Source organism: Blennius ocellaris (assembly GCF_963422515.1).
Source record: "Blennius ocellaris genome assembly, chromosome: 13".
In the NCBI taxonomy this organism is placed as follows: domain Eukaryota; kingdom Metazoa; phylum Chordata; class Actinopteri; order Blenniiformes; family Blenniidae; genus Blennius; species Blennius ocellaris.
The window spans coordinates 26,488,569-26,511,866 of record NC_137662.1 but is presented as its reverse complement, the minus strand read 5'-3'; the positions used below and the strand labels follow the sequence as shown (position 1 = coordinate 26,511,866).

Sequence of the window (23,298 nt, the reverse complement as noted above, 5' to 3'; positions counted from 1 at the left end):
CCTGTGGTAAAATGACCAGAAACACACTACAAACCACCACCTGTGGTAAAATGACCAGAAACACACTACAAACCACCGTCTGTGGTAAAATGACCAGAAACACACTACAAACCACCGTCTGTGGTAAAATGACCAGAAACACACTACAAACCACCATCTGTGGTAAAATGACCAGAAACACACTACAAACCACCGTCTGTGGTAAAATGACCAGAAACACACTACAAACCACCGTCTGTGGTAAAATGACCAGAAACACACTACAAACCACCACCTGTGGTAAAATGACCAGAAACACACTACAAACCACCACCTGTGGTAAAATGAGCTGAATGCCGAGCACCCCACACACACAGCAGTTCTGCCTGGCAGAGGGGAATCCAGTGAAGAAGCCTGATCGCTGCAGGTCCTCTCATGAGCACCACTGCAGGATGTGATTGGTCAGTGTGGGAGGAGGCAGCAGCAGGTGGAGGTGATTGGCCAGTGTGGGAGGAGGCAGCAGCAGCCACAGGTGGAGGCGATTGTGCTGATGACACCTGGAGAGCAGACAGAGGAGGAGGAGAGAAAAGCAGGAGGAAAACCACACCCACAAGCCAAACTTCACTGCACATGCCTGGCATGTAATGTGGTGAAAGATGTTAAACATCTGAATATATCATAGGTACTTTTTACAATCTGAAATACACTGAATACAATCAATCTGTAATACATTCAGAAGTGAGCTACAAACAGCCACAGGAATGAAGTTAAGTTAAAGAAACAAATTTTAACAGTTTCCATTTTATTGTCCAGGTACATATCCATAACACACTGAGGAAAAATTGAATTTATATATGAAAGTAACATTACCTGTCAAAGGTTTATTAATAAATGTTGTCAATGTTTGAGTAACTCATAATGACAAATGAGTAATTGTTTTCAGATTGTTGCAGTGTTTTTAACACAATAACGGACAGGTTGAATTCTGTTCATTTTGTTGTTCAAAATACATGCATTGTTAAAAGTCCGTGCCCTAAAGGACTACAGTACCCAGAATGCCCGTGTTTACTTGTAGTTCTGTTCACTCTGAGTTTTGTTCGTTAGCTTTCACCTTTTGACGTGGTCTGGTGACGTGAGAGCAGCATCCACGGCACAGAGAATGGCCATCCTCTGTCAATCCTGTGTAAATCCCGTGTGTATGAGTGCTGTGTGCGTCCTTACGATGTGAGTATAGTTGTTTTCATGATAGGTGTGTTTATTTCCGAGTTATTAGCCTGGAGAAAGAAGTTGCTACACTCGTGTTATTCCCATGCTATAATGTAGCAGTTTGCTTCGGTGCGTCATGTGTGCTCTTAAAGTTGCCATCCATCGTATATAGTTAAGTTATGGTCTTTTGGATAATTGTATGTCTTATATTTAATCCATATTTTTCCCATTTTTGGTAGTTTTTTCCACAATTTGGGGAGTTATTGAACCTGTAAGTTCCTTTATGATGTTAGAGCTCCCACTAGTGGATTTTGTGGGTACCTGTCATCAATCAAACACCTGTATGTAACCGCAGTCTGCCTACATGTTTATTAATATACATTTTATTGTGTTTCCTTTCCAGATAACCACACACACACACATACCCACACACATACACATCAACACCCTCACCGATTATCTACGCACCTTTGTTCTATCATCGTTCTATCATCTCCTGTAAGCCATCCCCGTCTCCATGTACCTGCCCTCCTGAATAAACCCTCTTAACTACATTGGAGCAACCGTTTCCTTCTGACAGAGGAAGACTCAGTTGACAAACAATCCAAAATCAGCATTGGATGCACACGGTCTCTTACATGCGTGTAGACTCTTCTTTAATGACAGGTACATGCAGGAAACGTTTTTTACCTGGCTGACAAGTTTTGGCTGCAACTGCAGCCTTCCTCAGAGTGTCATATGATGAAATATACAGACAAAATAAAGATTTTGCAATGGGGGTGTCCACTATCTGCAATAATGAGCAACTTCTTCATGGAGGACCTGGAAATCAAAGCCATCAACACAGCACCCATACACTGCAGACCCACTCTCTGGAAAAGATACGTAGATGACATTGATGGATATTAGATGAGCAATACTATGATCACAGTTTGTGTATGCTTAGATACTGAAAATCTTATGGTTCATTCTAACAGGACATTCTGATCATCCATTCCAGGATACAATTGTTCTGCTATCAGCCTGATGTAGGATGGCTGAACAACAGAGATAGAGCAACTGGACTTGTTTTCTGGGTAAACGTCTGTGTTGTTGCAATAATGTTTCATTTCATTGTCTTCAAATATTGCTCCTATTGTTATTGTTGTTGTTGTTGTTGTTGTTGTTGTTGTTGTTGTTTTTCAATTGAGATGTTTTACTAAAATTGCATTAAAATTGCACCATGTATAATGTGGTAATTAATGAATGTTTTTAGTCATATTTTTAATAATAGACTGTGTTTGATTTATTATTGGTAGAAATGTATGTATTTTTTTCAAAGACTTTACTCTATTAAACATAAAAAGTAAGATAATGAACTTTCAAACTCTACCAAACTCAAAGGAGAAACTTTTAGCACAAATGTTGTTTATTTTTTATATTCTTTTTGTAACAGTATATGTATAATTACATTAATAAACACAATTTTAAAAACAATAAATATATCACAAAATGATATCTGCCACAGAAGAATGTTGGTGTTTTTATCAAACATGAATTGATTAATAGGGTCTCCAAACAGGCTCCTCCCCCCTCGTGGAAAGACACGCCCCTTCGGTGTAATTACTCAGCACACTGACCACGTTCCGGTCCTCCCCCAGGGCTTGCAGTGGTTGGTTCGGTCCATAGTAGAAGCCTCCAGGCTGGAATGGACCACTGTGGCTCAGCGGGGGCGGTGGAGGAGCGGGGACGTGTGAGGGCAGGTAGGAGGTATATGGAGGGGCCTGCGTGGAGTAAGGGAGGCCCGGGAGGGGGTGGTGGTGCATCCTGGGAGCTGGAGTGAAGGAGGAGCAGGCCAGAGAAGTGACCTGGCCCAGGAAGGAGGTCTCGCTGGTCCAAAGAGAGGAGGACAGGGATCTACAGTCTCGAAACAAATAGAGAGGACGTCCAGTGGTTTAGCCTAGGAAACACTGATGCTTCCTTGAGAGCCTCCTTTAGCCTAGGAAACACTGATGCTTCCTTGAGAGCCTCCTTTAGCCTAGGAAACACTGATGCTTCCTTTAGAGCCTCCTTTAGCCTAGGAAACATTGATGCTTCCTTTAGAGCCTCCTTTTGCCTAGGAAACACTGATGCTTCCTTTGGAGCCTCCTTTAGCCTAGGAAACACTGATGCTTCCTTTGGAGCCTCCTTTAGCCTAGGAAACACTGATGCTTCCTTTAGAGCCTCCTTTAGCATAGGAAACACTGATGCTTTCTTTAGCCTAGGAAACACTGATGCTTCCTTTAGAGCCTCCTTTAGCCTAGGAAACACTGATGCTTTCTTTAGCCTAGGAAACACTGATGCTTCCTTTAGAGCCTCTTTTAGCCTAGGAAACACTGATGCTTCCTTTAGAGCCTCCTTTAGCCTAGGAAACACTGATGCTTCCTTTAAAACCTCCTCTAGTCTAGGAAACACTGATGCTTCCTTTAGCCTTTCTTTACCAAAGGAGACCAGCTCATGCTGCCCCACAATTCCTTGTGGCGACAACATTTAAAGGACCAGCTCATCAGGTGTTCTGGGAAACTCAGGATGACTAAAGGGAGCAGATCATAAAAGTTACCAAAGCAGTAATCTGCTGGAACAACTTGAAATCATCTAAAATGTGCTTTTTATAGTCCATTTTCAGAAACGTCAAGTTCTTTCCCCCGCCACAGCAGATGTCACTAATTCCTTTAGGAAGCCTCCTAACACCTTTTCATAACTCCTTTAGGAAGCCTCCTAACACCTTTTCTTAACTCCTTTAGGAAGCCTCCTAACACCTTTTCTTAACTCCTCTAGGAAGCCTCCTAACACCTTTTCTTAACTCTTTTAGGAAGCCTTCTAACACCTTTCCTTAACTCCTTTAGGAAGCCTCCTAACACCTTTACCTTAACCCTGTGATGTCATCCAGGAATGAAGGTAAAGTTCATAAATAAGGAGATAGGAGGGACTTTTCAGACGTACCTGGAGTCTACTTCTAAATTTCTATGTGCTCTGGCTTCTGTGTTTTTGGTGTGTTTGGTGAATCACAGCGTCCCTAAAGGCCTGGCATGTGTACTACAAGCCCTGAGGCCTCATGTTGAGCCGTGTTCATAGTGACGTGTGGACAGGATTTTTTTTGAGAACTTTGGGTAGAAAGAACATGGTTTTGGCTCATGTGGATATGGCCTCAGACTCCATAAAGCTCCATACAATTAGGTCTGACACAAGACATGGCATTTTTGTTGTCTACAATATTTAGGCTTTTCTAGAAGGAAATGGAATATATGGATGGATGGATGGATGGATGGATGGATGGATGGATGGATGGGTAGTTAAATTGGCATCAGTAGAAGATCTGCAGTATAATTTACAACATCTGATTAATATCATAAGTTTTGAAGATGTTTGCTTTTACATTACCTTGAAAATGCTGTGTTTCTAAATATTGCTTACAGGAACTGCAACTACTATCAATATTACACTGCTACTACTACGAGTAATAATAATAGTATTAAAGTTGTGGTACCTGATAAGGTGGTGCTGATGCTGCTGGAAGGCCTGAAAACTCCTGACTTCACGTCTTTCTGCCTCTGCCCTGAGATGAAAACACAGAAGTAGAAATAAGCGTTAATAATAAGACCTTTCTGTCCTGTGTCCTTTGTGTCTCTGGAGTTTACTGACGTCTGGGCAGTCGCGGCCCGTCCACGGTGATCTTGATGGCTCTGTGCAGCGTGGCGACCTGAGGAGGCGACGTGAGCACGTTGATGGACAAGGTGAAGCTCTTACCTGGAAAGGACCAATAACACCCTTTGTCATCAAGCTATTTGACTTGTCACAGAGCTCAGGACCAAGCAGGCAAAATAATCCATCAGCTTCTGAATATAAAAACTGGCAGATTTGTAATTTTGTTGTTTATTTTACCAAATTAAAAGAATAAAATCAAACTATGAGATTACAGAAGCAACCTCAAAATACCCGAAAGCACTGTACTAATAATTCTGCTGTTAATGTCATGATTATTATGAATTAAAATCATTACATTGCAGGGAAAATAATGAGATTTGAGACAAAAAAATGTTTTACTTCATGTGATTTCAATGTATTCAGGGATTAAATATGTTTCATGAAGACTTACAATGGCTGATGAAATGAAAAAAAGTGAAATACAAAGTAGTTGTATCAGGAAAGTTATTACATTCATGCAAGTTTGTATTAAAGTCAGATAGTTTAACATTTACCCAATAAACTACAACTGATTTGGATTTATTAAGAGGAACAAATGTATCATCGTATCATTCAGATTATATTGACTATTGATTATATTTACACAACAGTGGTAGGAACCTATGAAAACACAACTTTTCAAAATGAGACTCCGTCTCAGTTGAAAGAGGAAAACAAGACTTTTGTGAAATGCTGCCACCAACTCATCGCAGCATACAAACAACATAGTTTTCAGTAGTTCTGCTGTTTCCTTGGAAATGGACATTGCTTGGAAAATTTTGTCACCTAAACTTTTTCTGAAACGAAAACACAAAAACAGTGTTTTCACTTGAAACGTTGTGACGTAAATGGGGCTTTATTCAAGCAAGTCACTGAGAACTTGGCAACTTGATAAACGGCCTTGAAATGCTTATTAATGTTCGTGTGCACTTTAACTTAAAATACAAACACATTGTCATTTGTGTATAACGATATAGTTTTTATAAATATTATTGCCAATGCAATTCAAGACAAAATGTACTATTTTTAAAGGATTAAGTCATTGAATTAATCCTTTCAAAATCTTTAGGTTACAGCACCACCAAGAGACCTGGCATATGTACTACATCGTGTTCATGGTGATATGTGGACGAAATATTTTTATAAATTAAAAAATTTGGCTCATGTGGACATGGCCTTGTACTTCAGTTTACAGCTTGCTGTGTTGTCTTTGCATTTGTTTGTTTGTTTGTACACATGTTTGTTGTGTTTTTGCACCTCGGCCGCTGCGACCGATGAACCGCAGGTCGTTGAAGTGGGCGTAGCCTTGCTTCATGATTGCTGTGGCGTTGCGCAGCTCCGCGCTGCTGTTGTCATCATTCCCAGCCATCACTGTCACCATGACGCCGTCTGGCACGTCGTTGCCCAGGGCGACCACCTGGAGGAGGGTGGAGTAGAGGAGTTGTGAGGTGACTGGTGGTGGGCAGCAGAGGGAACTCTGACCACAGACGTATGTCTCACACTGAAAGCCATGGGCAGCGTCTTGTTGCACCTCCAGTGCTGAGGCAGGCTGCTGCACAGGAAGTTGGGGCTGTCAGTCTGTACCAGGCCTCTGGGGGGCGCTGTGCTGCGCTGCTGGTAAGACCTGCCCTCTGGCTCTTCCAGCAGATGGCTGCACGGTGGAGTAGGCCTGCATTTCACCACAGGATCTGCAGGAGAGCATCACACACATAGAAATTAGCGGTTTTTCACACCATTTCTTCAGTTCATTCCTCTGATATGTTCACTCTGTCTGTCTGGTGGTTTCATTGGAATCAGTGAATATCTCAATGTAGGATGAACGAACAGGAAAGCAAAAACCCTTCTGAACTTTTCAGGCCTCTGGGACTCTGAAGAGTTTAATAATTGGAATAAAGTTAATAACATCATTTTATTTTCAAGCTTTAAAATCACCCAAACCTGTTTTATCTATCAACAACAAATATACATTCTTCTGACTTGACTGACACACACATACAACTTACGATAGACAAACAGTATACAGCCTGTATGTATACAGTGTTTGTAAATGCATCCCCACACTTGAATGTGTATGTATGTATATATTTATATAATAATGTTTTCCCAAATGTGCTTTGAGGAAAACGAGAGCTTCTAAACTGTGTTTCATTGTTTTAAAGCAATGTCAATACAGACTTAAAAGGCATTTTCTAAACTCTTTTTTAACCTTTTCGACTCTGAGACACAGTTTTTTTTTAAATGCATTGAATTATTAAAACTATCTGGTGTTAATACTAAAATGTGTCTCTAAACAAATGAAATGTTTCATTATTTGTGAAGAAAGCTGTTTTATCGTAACGTTTAGAAAACTGCACCCAAAACAATTGCTACAATTTATCAAAAAAACCGAGAACTTTCCGTAAAATGAACTCATCATGAAAAACTACAAGTTTTCGTTAATAAAACTACAATTCCCGGCAGGCACCGCTGGTTATGACGTCATCAACCTCAGCCCGGACTGAATGTAAACAGACGCTGAACTCCGCGGTAGGAGCATCGTTTTCTGGAGAATCCCGGTGAGGTTTTTGGAGCTGCTGGCTCGTTTTTCCGTCCCTGCAGCCTCTTTCCTCCTCTTCCTCCTCTTCCTCCTCCCGCGGTGTTCGGCGACGTTGTCTCGGGCTTTGTGCTGCTCTCACCGCAGTGTTTGAATAGGAGGGCTCAGCGCTGCTTTCTCATTCAGATCGACTGCCGGAGGGGAAGTGAGTGCGGTCAGACCACCTGTCCGCCTGTTCGCAGTTCTTCACACACGATCTGTCGTGGTCTTGTGTCGAAGGATTCAAGCGGCACTTTGTAGAGCAACACAACACTTGGTGCTCTGCCTCTTATCTGATCGGCTATCTTGTTATCTTAAGCCCAGTGTCTTTTTTGTATTCCTCCAAGCTGTTGTTTGGTGTTAATGGAGGCTCCAAACCAAGCAAATGGTCAAAATTCAAAGAAAACATTGATTTAAAAAAGAAAACATCAACAGCGCCAGTAAATTAGTGTCACTGAGTAACTTCACATACATGTTTTTGGACTGTGGGAGGAAATTTGAAGTCAAACGCATGGAAGACCATGGAATCACCACACAGATAGACCAGGCTAGGATTTGAACCCAGGACCTTTTCACTGTGATGAGAGAGCGCCACCTGGAGGTGATCCAGTCACAATGAACTGCTGCTGGTTTATGAGTTTTCCACTGATCATATATGTTTAAACAATCGTTTTGATTCTATGTATTAATATATTTGTCCTATGACAGTAGTATTTTTGTTGAATTTGAACTGAAATAATCAATGGATCTCCTGCAGCACCTCGTCCAGTTGAAGGTTACATTCAGAGACAGTCACCAGTTCTAAACTCATGTCATTGTACAACGGCAGGAGCCAGGAGAAATAAACAGGATTGGAACTTGAGATGTCTGAACTATCCAACACATGAAGTGGTGAGTTTGTGTGATGGGATGTTTTGTTTGTCTCAGGTGGTTCTGAGCAGCGTGATGGCCGCTTCTGCTGCCTCCGCCTCCAAAGATCGTCCTGCTTCCAGGACCAGCTTCATCCCTGAGCTCCAGAGCATGATGTGAGACACTCACTCACACTCACACTCACACTCACAGAGAGAGAGAGGAGCCTCACCCCAATACAGCCTGGGACTGCTGCTGCTGAACAGACTGTTTGAAGCCATCGAGTCCTGTTTGATAAACACACACACACACACACGATGAGAAGAATTCTAATGAATGAAATTCACACACAGACATATTTTTGTGTTTCGGCCTTTTTATTTAATGTACACCAAAATATTACATAGACATAAAAGTCAATTCTCTTTCAGTGAAATTTGAATCAGTTGTATCCAAATTAAGGAGGAAAAATTTGCATGAAGAAATCTTAATGCGATAAAACAGTGTAGGCTAAAACTTTGAATCATTTAATTTAAACACATTTTTACAACTGAATTTAAGCCTAAAAGGGATATAATGAAGTGATTGAATGAGTAAATGTTAGAGTAAAATCATAACTAAGAGTTTCAGACTATATATTGAGGATTTTTCTCATATAACGGAGTAAACACTAAATATTCCCTCTTTCTAATCAAATTTCCATTTTTATTAATGTCTAATATTTCAAGAGTCATTGACTTATGTTTGACTGTTATTATTAATCCAGAAAGAATGAAGCAGACACTTTTTAGGGTGTTATTATTATAGTTTGTTCAAAGAAAGTCGACTTTATTCATGAAGAACATTTCCGCAACAAAAGTATTGAATGATTGTGAGATTTAATAACAATTGATCTGAAACAGAGAAATAAGAAACTATTCATCATTAATAATTTGATCTGACAGTAATCATTGATAACCAATCTCACTTTGTCAGCCAATCTTTTATTTATTTAACATCTCATGGAAGAAAAAAATTACTTTTCAAGTCGAATAAGCTCAAAATCTTTAAAATGTTAATTTTTAATACCATACGTATCTCTGTATTTTAGTCGTTTTAGAGTGGAAAAAATGTCATTTTGGCATGAATCTGTGGAACAATTCTTACTAGTCAGACTAAAAATAGAAAACCATTGATGAAAATTTTTATATTTTTAATGCATCTCTAAGGTCATTTCAGATAATGGACTCAAAAACTAAGGAATTGGATCATTTTGCTTTGAAATAATAGTGTGTGTGTGTGTGTGTGTGTGTGTGTGTGTGTGTGTGTGTGTGTGTGTGTGTGTGTGTGTGTGTGTGTGTGTGTGTGTGTGTGTGTGTGTGTGTGTGTGTGTGTGTGTGTGTGTGTGTGTGTGTGTGTGTGTGTGTGTGCAGGTACTCACCTCCCGTTGTGTGTGTGAGGTTTTGTTGTTGTCGTTGGTGGTCAAAGAGGCTGAAACCAAACTAAACCTCAAAACCTGAAAAAGCCAACCGTGAGCCTGAAGTTCACCTCCGAATGTGAAGCCTGAGGAGTCGCCCGCAACCCCAGACCAGAGCCGCCCGCTCACCTGTGTGACTGACAGCCGCAGACAGCCAATAGGAGCTCAGCGGGGGGGGGGGGGGGGGGGGGGGGGGGGTCGTGGTGCAGAAGATAAAAGAAGTGTGAGCAGGGAAAGAAGAAGGAAGGAACTTCAGGATGTGGCTTCAGGCGAGCCTGCTCTCCTGGAAGTGGCTTCTAGGGATGCAAATTGAGGTTTGACCAAAGTGTGTGTGTGTGTGTGTGTGTGTGTGTGTGTGTGTGTGTGTGTGTGTGTGTGTGTGTGTGTGTGTGTGTGTGTGTGTGTGTGTGTGTGTGTGTGTGTGTGTGTGTGTGTGTGTGTGTGTGTGTGTGTGTGTGTGTGTGTGTGTGTGTGTGTGTGTGTGTGTGTGCGCGTGTGCGTGCGTGCGTGTGTGCATGCGTGCGTGCGTGTGCTGTGCTTGTGGCAAGATTGAGAAATGGTGAATGGTGTCTGTGACTGGAGGATCAATCTTATTAAATCCTGAAAAGTTTAATTTCTCTGAATTTTCTGGACATCTGGAGGTTCTTTGGCTCCATCAGGGCTCCTGAAGCTTTTACTGAAAAAGAAACATTATCAAGAAAATAATTTTCTCTCCAAGCTAAAATAAGCAATTAAAATGAAAAAAACCCAAACCTATGAAAACCTCATGTAGTGACTCACAGGTCACATATAAGTAGTTAAAGGTCAGGGGTTAAGTGGGGAATTCTCCAACTGAACACAATGGAAATGTATAAGGTGTGAAACGTTTGTTGTGTTTTGCAGCCGTCCTCAGGAGCTGGACAGTCGGGACACAGTTTGGGACGTGTTGAGGTTTCTTTGCAGGAAAGGAATGTAAACAAAGTGTGTGATTGTGTTTTGAGGTTTGCTCTGGGAGATGCTCGCAGGCCTCTGCACGAGACAGCAGCCCTGGTGGAGGACATCGTGCACACACAGCTCATCACCATGGTAACACACACACACATTCTTCTTTATTCTGCTTCCTCCAGCTGAAGGTTGTGGAATCATAGTGAGGCAGAAGCAGAGATGACTCGTTGGGATTTTGACGGCGCACAGGAGGGTTATTTAGGAAGGCTAATGATACAAACACAAGTGGGCCGACTGAGAGTAAGAACTCCTGCCTGACTCTCCAGCAGGAGCTCAGTGAAGCTGGTTGATACAGGCACCAGCCGTCCAGGAGGGTAGGACTCCTCTCCATGTGGAGGCTGAGTCAACAGCACGCCATGCAGTCGCAATATTTCATATCAGTATAGCCGTGGACGGAACGGTGTGGGATGGGGTTTTGTGCAGCCCCACTCACAAAAGTTGTAGATGGTACTGGGAAAAAATGTAACCATCGCCAAAACGTTTTTTGCCATCCTGCCATTGAGGTACCGAGCACTGAGGAGCAGGTCTTATAAGGAGGGGCGACAGTGCCGCCGTCTGCTGATTGGTCATGATGACTGTCACTCTAGACTTGCATGTTAAAATTGTTTTGATTTTGGGCTGTGGTTGTCTTTGCTGGGGCCTGTTGAAATTGATAAGAACAGGTGAAAACCAGTTTACTCCCTGCCTGTTCCTCTATTTTGATGTCCCATGACTGGAAAAGTACGGGCGGGGACAGCAGGGAGAGGAGGAAGACCTAAAAGGAGATAAAAGGGAGGCAGTAAGGCTGAGCCGGGGTTCTTTTCCATTTTTTCCTCTGTATTCGCTTTGGCCCTGTTTTTTGGTTCAGAGAAGCAAGATCCATCCGTGGTGAGAGGCTCTGAGAACCCAGAAATATTTCTGTAAGTGTTTTTAGGTAGATTGCTTTGTAATGAAATTCAAGTGTTGATTTCATTCTCAAGTTTCATGTTTGGTGGCTTCAACTCACTGTGGTTTTCCATTTTCCTTACACGGGGAGCGAGCTGTCCCTCCTCGGGGGAGCAGCCCCCAAAATAACAGGACATACACAATATCTAATTATTTCATCAGCCGCAACCCTCTGTTGCTGTTTACGTACTCACACTGTACTCACACTGTACTCACACTGTACTCACACTGTACTCACACTGTACTCATACTGTACACACACTGTACTCATACTGTACTCACACTGTACACACACTGTACACACACACACACTGTACTCACACTGTACACACACACACACTGTACTCACACTGTACACACACTGTACTCACACTGTACACACACTGTACTCATACTGTACACACACTGTACACACACACTATACACACACTGTACACACACTGTACTCACACTGTACTCACACTGTACACACACACTATACACACACTGTACACACACACTGTACACACACTGTACTCACACTGTACACACACACTGTACACACACTGTACTCATACTGTACACACACTGTACACACACACTGTACACACACTGTACTCACACTGTACTCACACTGTACTCACACTGTACTCACACTGTACACACACTGTACTCACACTGTACACACACACTGCACACACTGTACACACACTGTACTCACACTGTACACTCACACTGTACACACACTGTACACACTGTACTCACACTGCACACACACTGTACTCACACTGTACACACACACACTGTACACACACACTGTACACACATGCTACACACACACTGTACTCACACGCGACACATACACTGTACTCACACTGTACACACACACTGTACTCACACTGTACACACATGCAACACACACTGTACTCACACTGTACACACACACACTGTACTCACACTGTACACACACGCGACACACACACTGTACTCACTGTACACACACTGCACACACACACTGTACACACACACTGTACACACACACTGTACACACACTGGGCTCACTGGTTCTTTAGTTAACTGGTTTATTGAAGCGACAAACCGACACAACGTGGCGGTCTCTCATTGAGGGTCTTATTACCTGTGTGTGTGTGTGTGTGTGTGTGTGTGTGTGTGTGTGTGTGTGTGTGTGTGTGTGTGTGTGTGTGTGTGTGTGTGTGTGTGTGTGTGTGTGTGTGTGTGTGTGTGTGTGTGTGTGTGTGTGTGTGTGTGTGTGTGTGCGCAGCTCCATCAGGCCTGTGAGGGGGCGTCGCTCCGAGGATCCAGGGTGATTTCAGCCGAGGACATTCTGTTCCTGATGAGGAGGAACAAGGTGAACAACACACACCTTGACTCACTGAACTCTGTGAAGGAATATTTAATTTCTATCATTTAGTTAAATGGTTTCAGGAAAAGAGAGGTGGATTCCACATCAGGACATAAATACTCATGAGGTGAAGTTTGGGAACATTTGGATTAAAGTCTGTTTAAAGGAATCCACAGTAGATTGGATCGGCTCTGTGAACCTTTAGTTCAAGATAATGATCAAAGTAAATGTATTCCTTCTCTTCTCCTCACTGCTGCTGCTCATTCATTCTCATAGAGTTCTGTTTGTTCTCTCATTTCTTCTCATGTCCTCAGAGGAAGGTGGCACGGTTACTGAAATATCTCCAGTTCAGGGATTATAAATCCAAACTGCTCAGAAGTCTGGAGGATGAGGAGCCTCAACAAGAATCAGGTTTGTTCTTCACATCTTTATTTTTTTACATTTATTGAACAGTTTTTGTGGGATAGTAACTTTAATCTCGCCTCATCTGTTGTTACTTTCTCCATCATATTAGTTTTGTTATTTTCATCAGTCAAACATTCATCTGACTTACTACCACTTGAGTGATACGTGTCAATGTAGATCGGTGGGCTGGCGGTGGTGGCGCTGGCATTTGTGGCGCTGGCGGTGGTGGCGCTGGCGGTGGTGGAGCCGGCACCGGCACTGGCGCTGGCGCTGGCGGCGCCGGCGCCCAGCGGAGGCAGCGATTGGCTCAAGACTTCCTGGTGTGGATGGATCAGACGGGCGAGCTGCTGACCTCAGCAGAGCGACAGGAAGCGGACCCGGTCAAACAGGAGAGGCTGGAGGTCAGAGGTCGTCAGGAGACAGAATGATGTTTAGAATGAGATCCATGATGATGATGATGATGATGATGATGGCGGCGGCGGTGGCTCTTTTTTTCCAGCGTTCAGAGCGGCAGACTCGGACCATGGACCCGACGCAGTACTCTGAGTTCTGTGAGAGTCGACAGCTCAGTTTCGGTAAGATGGTCTCTGTTTAACTCTTCCTCACCCCTCCTCTTCCTCACCTCTCCTCTTCCTCACCTCACCCCTCCTCTTCCTCACCTCTCCTCTTCCTCACCTCTCCTCTTCCTCACGTCACCCCTCCTCTTCCTCACTTCACCTCACCTCTCCTCTTCCTCACCTCTGCCTCACCTCTCCTCTTCCTCACCTCACCCCTCCTCTTCCTCACCTCTCCTCTTCCTCACGTCACCCCTCCTCTTCCTCACTTCACCTCACCTCTCCTCTTCCTCACTTCACCCCTCCTCTTCCTCACTTCACCTCACCCTCACCTCTCTTCCTCACTTTCCACCTGCAGCTAAGAAGTCTTCAAAGTTCCGGGACTGGCTGGACTGCAGCAGCCTGGAGCTGAAGCCCAACAGCATCGCCATGGAGATCCTGTCCTACTTGGCCTATGAGACGGTCGCCCAGGTAACGGCTCGCCACCCACCATGTCTCTTCGGCTTCCTGAGACATTTGTCATCCATAAAAAAAGATAAATAACGGTTTTATGTCGGCAGATCGTGGATCTGTCTCTGTTGGTGAAGCAGGAAATGATGGCGAAGACCAATCCAATCAGTCACGTAACCTCCGCCAGCTACATCCACTACAACACACACAGCGAGGTACACACACACACACACAGTTCTTGTTCTGTAAAAGACCCGAACGAACGTCTGCCCTTGATCAGGTGAAGAAGGATCCGGACTCTCCTGAGGCCACGCCCCCTTCAACTCCAAGCTCCTCCCACTCGTCAAAGCCTGTCCTGCAGGGCAACGGCAGTCTGGATGGGCGGGCGAGGCAGAGGAAGCGCAAAAAGGTATGTGTGTACTCATCTCATTACACACCAAGACTAAGAAATCAACATCATTTCCGCACGATACATAATCATCTGAGCAAATAGAACAAAGAATGTGAACTTCAGATCGAGCGAAACATTTCAAAGCCTCATTTTTAATAGTGTTACTAGTTTCTTTTCTATTAAGTGCACTTGACCAGAGGCCACAGCCACTGTATTTAAAAGAAAAGTTGGAGTTACGTGATGCGCTTGAACGCATCACCGATGTACCTCATCAACCTTTGGACATTTTTCTTTCTGTGAAAAATGAAGTTATGTCAAGTTATGAAAGTAGATTTGTTTTGTGCGTGTGCACGCCAGAGCTGTGCGGCTGCAGTGGAGCCGCCGAGCGCAGCCATCCAGCCCTGTCACATCAGAGAGGCCATCAGGAGATACAACTACAGACACACAGTACGTAAACACACACACATTCTATTGTACATGTACAGCAGAGGAAGTAAGTATCAAACTATGTTATGTGAACTCGGATCTTGTTTTTCTTGTTCTTTATTTATTGATGATGTTCTGTTGATGAGTAGTTTTCAGGAGGATGACGAGACATTGTGTTGGATGTAAAGGAGTTTATTCAAGGGGACAGACAGAGTGCTCCACAAACACAACCAGACTACCCTACACTTGTCATCTGAACCTCTTAGATACCCTGATGTCCTCCTGGTCTACAAGGCCCACATGCTGATACGAGGCTGGGAGTGACCCTAGATGTAATAAAAGGTCAGATAGAGCTACTCAATGCATTTATGGGGTTGAAGGAAGACGACTTCCAATAGAGCACAAAGGAATTGCCCGAAAGTAACTTCTTAAGGCAATAAAATCCTAAATACTGACTATATTTTAACCTTCATGATATATTTTAACGATACCATTGGGTGCTGCATTGAGTCACATTGTAAATAATGTGAACACTTGTGCCACATTATACCAAGAGCAAATATTTCAACCATAGATGTTTGTATGCAACTTTACTAATTCAAAATGCTAATTGAACACATTTGATTCTCTCTGTGTGAAGGTAGAAATACCTGACAAGACTCCCAGGAGCCATTTTATTTTACATTTAGGCAGAAAAAAAAAATGCTTTTCATGAGTCCCATGGTGGGAAAGCTGCCGTTATTAGTAAGCGGGGGAACTTTTCTGAAAAACACTCCTGAAAGACTCTCTGGTTTGGGTCTGGCTGCCAGGCTCACATGGAATTAAAAGAAAATGGATCTGGTTAAACTTGTCCCCAGGTGGAGTTAGTGACTCGCATTCCCTTAAAAACAAATGATTATCTGCGTGTCCACTGATTTTCTTTGAGGTAAACTGGATAGAAAGTTGTTTTACACTAAAAAATGAGGAAATAACATTGTTTTCATTTCAGAGTGTGTACTCTAAGAGTGGAATGGTGTTCCTGGCCTGCTGACGATCCTGCTCTTTCTTCATATTGTTTTGGTTCCGTTTCTTTAATAAAAGATTTTTCAGTAAAGCCCAGTCTACATTTCCTGGACATTATTTTGATATAATCTTAGAGTTATGGTTAGACACCACGTAAGAGATTAAAAAAAAAAAAGTTCTGAACAAACCTGAAGCTTTTATTGGTCACAGATACAGAACATGAAAAATTCTACCGAAGAGGTGACAGGGCGGGAGGTTCAACACGACAACTTGGTTTCCCAAGTTTGGTCTAGTGTGAGTGTTGCTCAGAATTTCTGTGTGCTGCTGAACAGCGCCTCCCTCTCCATCAGCAGCTCTCCGTATCGCTGCTGCAGCTCGCGCTCGCGCTCCATCTGCCGCTCCACGTCTTCCCGCAGAGCCTGAAACCATCAGACATTCAAAACTTACAGGTGCTTTTCAAATGACAATTTCAACAATATTGAAAGCATTTCATATTTTAATTGTGATGATTACAAAATAAATGATTAAGATGTTCCTTCAGTGAAATATTTAATATTCTGAGTTACCGTTTTGAAATTTAATGAAGAAAAAAATGCAAATTGGTTAATTTAACAGCTGGAGCAAGCAGTTCATGACACACACACAAAGAGACACAAAGCAGAAGGACACCTCTTGTCTCCGGGGGATGGCTGTGTCTTCCTGCTTCTTCAGCTGAGTGAAGGTCTGGAGCTCTGTGGCTGCTTGCTCCACCTGGTGGACAAAAAGAGGAAGAGCAGTTTCACAAGAAGTGGCATTCATTCAGTGAGGAAGTAGATCAGGTGTGTGCAGTACCTGCTCCCAGAGTTCACTGTGCTGCTTCAGGAGTCCCAGCGCTCGCGACTGAAAGCCTCCCAGCAAGATCTTCAGCTTCTTTTCCAGCTTGGCAGCTCTCCGGGCCTCGGCCGTCATGTGACCACGGTTCACCTGCAGGAGCCACAGAAACGAGGTCAAGAGAAGCGAGGGAGAGAAACGACACAAGAGCTTGTACTTCATGAACCTCCAGTTTTTTCTCCAGGCTCTCGATTCGGTCCTTCTTTGATGCCAGGTTGGCTCTGGTGTAGCGGTTCTGTCCAGGGAGGTACAGGACCTGCAGGAGGAGGAGACAAGGTCACCTCTGAGGACAGAAAACAAAACCCTCCTCTCGTCTGGGATACTCACCTGTCCGTAACACTCCTCCCACACCTGGCTGTAGGCCTCCATGCTGAGGTCACCGTGGCCCATCCCCACCTTCACCACCTCCATCTCCGAGGCCAGGATCGCCTTCGCCTGTTCATCAACACATTGTCCTGAACAACGCAAACGTCCCGTCCCACAAAACGTCCTGAACAACGCAAACGTCCCGTCCCACAAAACGTCCTGAACAACGCAAACGTCCCGTCCCACAAAACGTCCTGAACAACGCAAACGTCCCGTCCCACAAAACGTCCTGAACAACGCAAACGTCCCGTCCCACAAAACGTCCTGAACAACGCAGATGTCCCGTCCCACAAAACGTCCTGAACAACGCAAACGTCCCGTCCCACAAAACGTCCTGAACAACGCAAACGTCCCGTCCCACAAAACGCCCTGAACAACGCAAACGTCCCGTCCCACAAAACGTCCTGAACAACGCAAACGTCCCGTCCCACAAAACGTCCTGAACAACGCAAACGTCCCGTCCCACAAAATGTCCTGAACAACGCAGATGTCCCGTCCCACAAAACGTCCTGAACAACGCAAACGTCCCGTCCCACAAAACGTCCTGAACAACGCAAACGTCCCGTCCCACAAAACGTCCTGAACAACGCAAACGTCCCGTCCCACAAAACGTCCTGAACAACGCAAACGTCCCGTCCCACAAAACGTCCTGAACAACGCAGATGTCCCGTCCCACAAAATGTCCTAAACAACGCAAACGTCCCGTCCCACAAAACGTCCTGAACAACGCAAACGTCCCGTCCCACAAAACGTCCTGAACAACGCAAACGTCCCGTCCCACAAAACGTCCTGAACAACGCAAACGTCCCGTCCCACAAAACGTCCTGAACAACGCAAACGTCCCGTCCCACAAAACGTCCTGAACAACGCAAACGTCCCGTCCCACAAAACGTCCTGAACAACGCAAACGTCCCGTCCCGTCCCACAAAACGTCCTGAACAACGCAAACGTCCCGTCCCACAAAACGTCCTGAACAACGCAAACGTCCCGTCCCACAAAACGTCCTGAACGCAGATGTCCCGTCCCACAAAACGTCCTGAACAACGCAAATGTCCCGTCCCACAAAACGTCCTGAACAACGCAAATGTCCCGTCCCACAAAACGTCCTGAACAACGCAAACATCCCGTCCCACAAAACGTCCTGAACAACGCAAACGTCCCGTCCCACAAAACGTCCTGAACAACGCAAACGTCCCGTCCCACAAAACGTCCTGAAGAATGGAAATGTCCAGTCCCACTGCGGCTCCTCGGGTTTAATGGAAAACAACATCCCACTGCAGTGAAACTACAATATAAGTGCATTTCAATTTTTATGACGTCTGAATAAACATGATTAACACTCCTGCTTTTTGCAAAAAATACTAAAGGAAACAATCTGGGGTTGAGAACAATGAAAAATGGGACACAGCATTTGCTATAAGCTCAATTTTCAAATGGCTACAAAAGACCCGAGTAGTAACGAGAGAAAACAACAAAAACATCACAAAACGACAACAAAACGGGACGTTTCTCATGTGTGAGTGAGTGAGTGAGTGAGTGAGTGAGTGAGTGAGTGAGTGAGTGAGTGAGTTACCCGATCCATGTCCTCCGTGCTGACAGGCTTGTATTGCTGTGTTTCCAGGTAGGCAATGTGCGAGGCGTTGTTGGAGGTGGAGGCGGGGCCTCTGATCTTGCTGCGCTGCAGCTGATTGGCCGGGCTGCCTGAGGGGTGGTGCAGACAGTCGTAGTGCAGCATGGTGATCATCTCCTGCTTGATGAGCTCCTCCGCCTGCTGGAGGTCCGACAGCGGCTCCATGGCGGCGGGACGCAGCACCGACTCATTCACCTGCACAAACAAACAAGACGGTGTGGAGTCGCCGTGCTGGAGGAGGAAACGTGATGCTAAGCCCTCCAAGCACCACGCTACAACTTAATCACAGGTGTTGGTACAGATTAGGTCGCTGCCGTTTGGCCTAAAAAATAGTCTATGATTTGAGTTTTAACTCTATTTCTTTTTTCTTAATACACATAAACGACTGTAGACGTCAGATATATCGACTGTCCTCAGAGCTAAAATGCATAAAAACAATCCCAAAATACAAAGTAAACGAGGGCAAAAGGGCAAAAGCAACTACAGAAATCCACAAGGGAGTAGAATAGAGTGCAAAAAAAGCCCCCAAAAAATTTGAATTTACAAAATAATCTTTTTTTTTGCTACAAATTGGATAAATTGAGTCTTTGGTCGATACAGAAACTGCTGACAACAAGAAAGTAAAAACCAAAACATTGTTACCATGTTGCTCCACATTCTGATTAAAGACAAATACTCTACTACTACTATAGTAGTGAAGTGTAGTATTAGTGGTGAAGTGAAGCAGTACCTCAGTAGGTCTGGGTAAACTCCTCTGAACCGGAGTGTGTCGCAGCTTCAGCTCCTTTTCTCTCTCTGCATCCCGCTGAGCCTGACACGCACACACACGCACACGCACAGGCGCACACACGCACGCGCACGCGCACACACACACACACACACACACACACACACACACACACACACACACACACACACACACACACACACACACACACACACACACACACACACACACACACACACACACACACACACACACACACACACACACACACACACACACACACACACACACACACACACACACACACACACACACACACACACACATTATTCACAGTCCAGACAACCAGACGAGCCCTCTCCACCGTCCCTCCCGTCATACCTGCTTCTGGGCCTCGATGTCGGCCGAGTCCTCGATGAATCCCGTCTCGGTCTCAGTCTCCTCCAGTTCCTTCTCTGCGTTTTCAGGAAGAACGATCTCAAAGTCGTTCTTGGGGACGGGGAGCATCATGAGGCCTTTTCTCAGCCGCTGCTGGGATTGTCTTTCCTGAGAACATCCAGAGAAACCTGACATTTCTTTCTCCATTTCACTTCTGACTGGACTCATTATGTTCGTGTGTGTGTGTGTGTGTGTGTGTGTACCAGCTGTTTAGCTATGAAAGGGTCACTCAGCTGCTCCTCACTGTTGATGTTCAGTTTGTCCCTCAGCGGCGTGCGGCCCGGGGTCAGACCTGGGGTGGCAGCGCCACGCGGGGTCATTCCACCGCCGCCCTGAGGGGTCATACCCTCCGACCCCTGACCCTGTCCGGGTGTCCTGCAGGTGGCGGCGGGAGAAAGTATGTTCACATTAAAACAGGTGATGAAAACTTCAGCTGGGAAGAAGCAGCTCAATGATGAAGGCCGGCCTCGCTACCTGAAGGGCGTACTGAGGACCGTGTTGGGTGTCTGGATCTGCTGCCGCTGCGGCGTCGCGCCGCTGAAGTCGCTCTCATGCAGCGGCGTGTTGAGGCCGCCCTTCAGAGGAGTGTCGATGTTGGTCAGAGCCATCAGGTTCTGGGCTTCCTGAGAACATTAGCAGGAAATGATCACCTCATGACGTTTCTACTCATCATCATCATCATCCTCCTGATGAAGGACAAGCAAAACAGACCTGCAGTATTCTGTCCTGGACAGCAGGGGTCCTCGGAGTCCGCAGCCCAGTCGCCATGGTGTTGGTGACACTGTACTCCGACAGCAGGGTGGAGGAGGCCGAGTTTGCACCCTCACTCTCCTCGGCAGCCTGGCGGGCGACCTCGCTGGCCACGCCCAGTTTGACCACTTCCTCCAACTCGGCGTCGCTGATCTTTGAATCGAGTGACAGTAAAAGACTGAATCAAGGTTTCTTCGCAGCACAAGGATCCATTGAGACGACACACGAGTGACGGGTTACCTGAGGAGCAGGTAGCACCAGCTTGGAGCGTTTCTTGGTGAACTCGGCGACGCCACTGGTCTGCAGGATGGCGGATGGCAGGTCACTCTCTTTCTTCTTCTTTATCTTCTGTTTGTCTTTCTTCCGCTCCTTCTCCTCACGCTCGCTACAAACAGGAGAGATTAATGACCAGAGACCATCAGCCCCCTGAACAAACCCATGAGCTTCATTCTGAATATGAAGCATTTTGCAACCATTGAAACTTGTCTCAACGAGACACAGCGCCTGGTTATCGTTCATAAATCCTCATAAAGTCAAAACGTCATGAATAACGGCTGCTTAAAAGAAAAGGAAAGAAAAATATTTCAAATATTAACCTTTAAGGACCACAATTACGATTTTGATCTTATTAGAAGTTTTCAAAATTATGTCCCTCCTTCCACTAGGGGGCAGTACTTCACCATTACAATATTCTTTCCAAAAGTACAACAAATTTTAATTAATCAGTCTTGCTCATAAAGTTTTAACCCTTTGAATATCTAACAACATGTGGGATGTGAATGTGTCTGCACGCACACACACACACACACAGTAACTCCCAAAATGCTAACCGTTTCCTACAGTTCAGTTGGGATTATTCCAAAATCTCAGGAAATATTCAGATACTTACTTACTTAATAATTGATTTTAATGACTCATTGGCTAAATGACAAAGAATAAAATTAAGGTTTAAATGAATTCACTTTATGTGTAATAAAGCCGAAGTATATGAAGATTTTAGTGTTTGAATTGAACTGTGTTAAAAAAAAGTATACGTTTGTAGAAATCTAGGTGTGTGTGTGTGTGTGTGTTACTGACTTGCGCAGCTCTCCGTCCAGGTGCTGCTGCCGGAGCCGTTTGAAGTTTGGCTCCACGGCGTCGTACTGCTCCATGCTGGTGTCATAAAAACCCTTCAAACACACACCATGGAGGAATTCAGGCACTGTGCTGCTCATCAGTCACGAATCACAATATCGGGCCGAAATGGAGCGGAGCCTCGTGGTTACCGGCGCAGGTTTCTTCTCGAAGGGGATTTCAGCATTGTAGTCCACTCCTCTCTTCTTCTTCCTCTTCTTCTGGACGGCGATTCCCGCGGCCCTCAGCTCTCGGCGTTTCTGCAGAGCGGCCAGTCGTCTGCAGCAGGAGGAGTCCACACAACAACGGTTTCATTTCAACTGCCGTGGGCTGAATATACCTGAGGTTATCGGTCTGTGGTTACCTGGCCTCCTCCAGCTGCTTCTCTCGGGCCTTCCTCTTGGCTTTCTTGCCCTGAGTGTTGGCCAGACGAGCTCTGGCCTCTGATAACATCTCCAGCTCATCTACACAGAAGTAGTTGTCGGCAATTTTGTTAAACGTGTTTGTTGAGATGATGAATGAGCCGGAATGATGAAGTGTGAACTTTCACTGCACCTTCATCCATGTCCACAGGATCGGGTCTGGCCGGTTTGGTTTCAGGATTCGGGTCGATTTCTCCTGGTTTTAACTTTCTTGGATCATCACCCACTTCTTCCTCATTGTCCCTTTGTGCTGCCTTGTCTCTACAAACACAACAGTTAGTGTAAATACACACAGAGAAGCACTGGAACTTGTGATGTGAAATCTAAAACGTAGGAGTGGAAGGTGTATTGAAACCGTACAGGAGGTATTCATAATGCTCCAGACACTGGGCCGCGGTGCGTCCGATGATCGGAGCGATGGTTCTCCACTGAGTCGGCATCAGCTTGGCCAGGTGAAGAAGCTTCTCCTCCTCTTCTCTCGACCACTCTGTCTTCTTGATACTCGGGTCCAACCACTCGTACCTACAGGCATAAAATAAGTGCAGACACTCGACATGTGCGTTCACAGCATCAGGCTGTTCAGGATTAGAAGAAACAGCCGTGTAGAAGACGGATGATTGTTGGTCTGCCGTGACTATGCAAGGCTATTTGTGCAATGGCTCTGATATTGTAGTCGTGTTTTGTCCCATGAACTCGAGTGACACGTGAAATTAAAGCGTAAACTCCCGGTTGAAGGGCTC

The 23,298-nt window shown here is 44.9% G+C and overlaps 3 protein-coding genes across 3 annotated transcripts in view; 1 reads left to right on the top strand and 2 right to left on the bottom strand.

The window, feature by feature from the left end:
- Positions 1 to 2,726: 2,726 nt before the first annotated feature.
- runx2a (RUNX family transcription factor 2a) lies at positions 2,727 to 7,933 on the bottom strand (the record flags this gene model as incomplete). The annotated part of the gene is made up of 6 exons (XM_080507899.1): positions 2,727 to 3,088; positions 4,691 to 4,759; positions 4,846 to 4,950; positions 6,145 to 6,304; positions 6,388 to 6,575; positions 7,915 to 7,933. 6 exons carry the CDS (start codon positions 7,931 to 7,933, stop codon positions 2,727 to 2,729), a joined length of 903 nt encoding a protein of 300 aa, XP_080364025.1.
- supt3h (SPT3 homolog, SAGA and STAGA complex component) lies at positions 7,398 to 16,338 on the top strand. The gene is made up of 12 exons (XM_080508028.1): positions 7,398 to 7,442; positions 8,387 to 8,484; positions 10,745 to 10,829; positions 12,934 to 13,020; positions 13,329 to 13,425; positions 13,597 to 13,820; positions 13,919 to 13,994; positions 14,332 to 14,444; positions 14,534 to 14,638; positions 14,704 to 14,832; positions 15,172 to 15,261; positions 16,229 to 16,338. Exons 2-12 carry the CDS (start codon positions 8,405 to 8,407, stop codon positions 16,268 to 16,270), a joined length of 1,128 nt encoding a protein of 375 aa, XP_080364154.1. The 5' UTR covers positions 7,398 to 7,442; positions 8,387 to 8,404; the 3' UTR covers positions 16,271 to 16,338.
- Positions 16,339 to 16,424: 86 nt separating this feature from the next.
- Positions 16,425 to 23,298, bottom strand: part of cdc5l (CDC5 cell division cycle 5-like (S. pombe)) — a 7,479-nt gene continuing 605 nt past the window's right edge. Inside the window, exons 3-19 of the mRNA XM_080508027.1 lie at positions 22,919 to 23,080; positions 22,692 to 22,819; positions 22,501 to 22,600; positions 22,289 to 22,415; positions 22,101 to 22,192; positions 21,264 to 21,408; positions 20,985 to 21,176; positions 20,748 to 20,896; positions 20,477 to 20,648; positions 20,217 to 20,381; positions 19,839 to 19,919; positions 19,052 to 19,303; positions 17,440 to 17,547; positions 17,279 to 17,368; positions 17,074 to 17,205; positions 16,912 to 16,992; positions 16,425 to 16,661 (exon numbers count right to left, since the gene is read on the bottom strand). Coding sequence (XP_080364153.1) covers positions 16,548 to 16,661; positions 16,912 to 16,992; positions 17,074 to 17,205; positions 17,279 to 17,368; positions 17,440 to 17,547; positions 19,052 to 19,303; positions 19,839 to 19,919; positions 20,217 to 20,381; positions 20,477 to 20,648; positions 20,748 to 20,896; positions 20,985 to 21,176; positions 21,264 to 21,408; positions 22,101 to 22,192; positions 22,289 to 22,415; positions 22,501 to 22,600; positions 22,692 to 22,819; positions 22,919 to 23,080 — 2,290 coding nt within the window. The 3' untranslated portion in view covers positions 16,425 to 16,547. The remainder of the gene's footprint in view (positions 16,662 to 16,911; positions 16,993 to 17,073; positions 17,206 to 17,278; positions 17,369 to 17,439; positions 17,548 to 19,051; positions 19,304 to 19,838; positions 19,920 to 20,216; positions 20,382 to 20,476; positions 20,649 to 20,747; positions 20,897 to 20,984; positions 21,177 to 21,263; positions 21,409 to 22,100; positions 22,193 to 22,288; positions 22,416 to 22,500; positions 22,601 to 22,691; positions 22,820 to 22,918; positions 23,081 to 23,298) is intronic.

Coding starts and splice junctions, on each gene's coding strand:
- supt3h (XM_080508028.1), top strand. CDS start 8,405: ATGGCCGCTTCTGCTGCCTCCGCCTCCAAAGATCGTCCTGCTTCCAGG. Junction 13,995..14,331: donor GAGTCGACAGCTCAGTTTCG/GTAAGATGGTCT, acceptor TTCCACCTGCAG/CTAAGAAGTCTTCAAAGTTC. Junction 15,262..16,228: donor GATACAACTACAGACACACA/GTACGTAAACAC, acceptor TTTTCATTTCAG/AGTGTGTACTCTAAGAGTGG.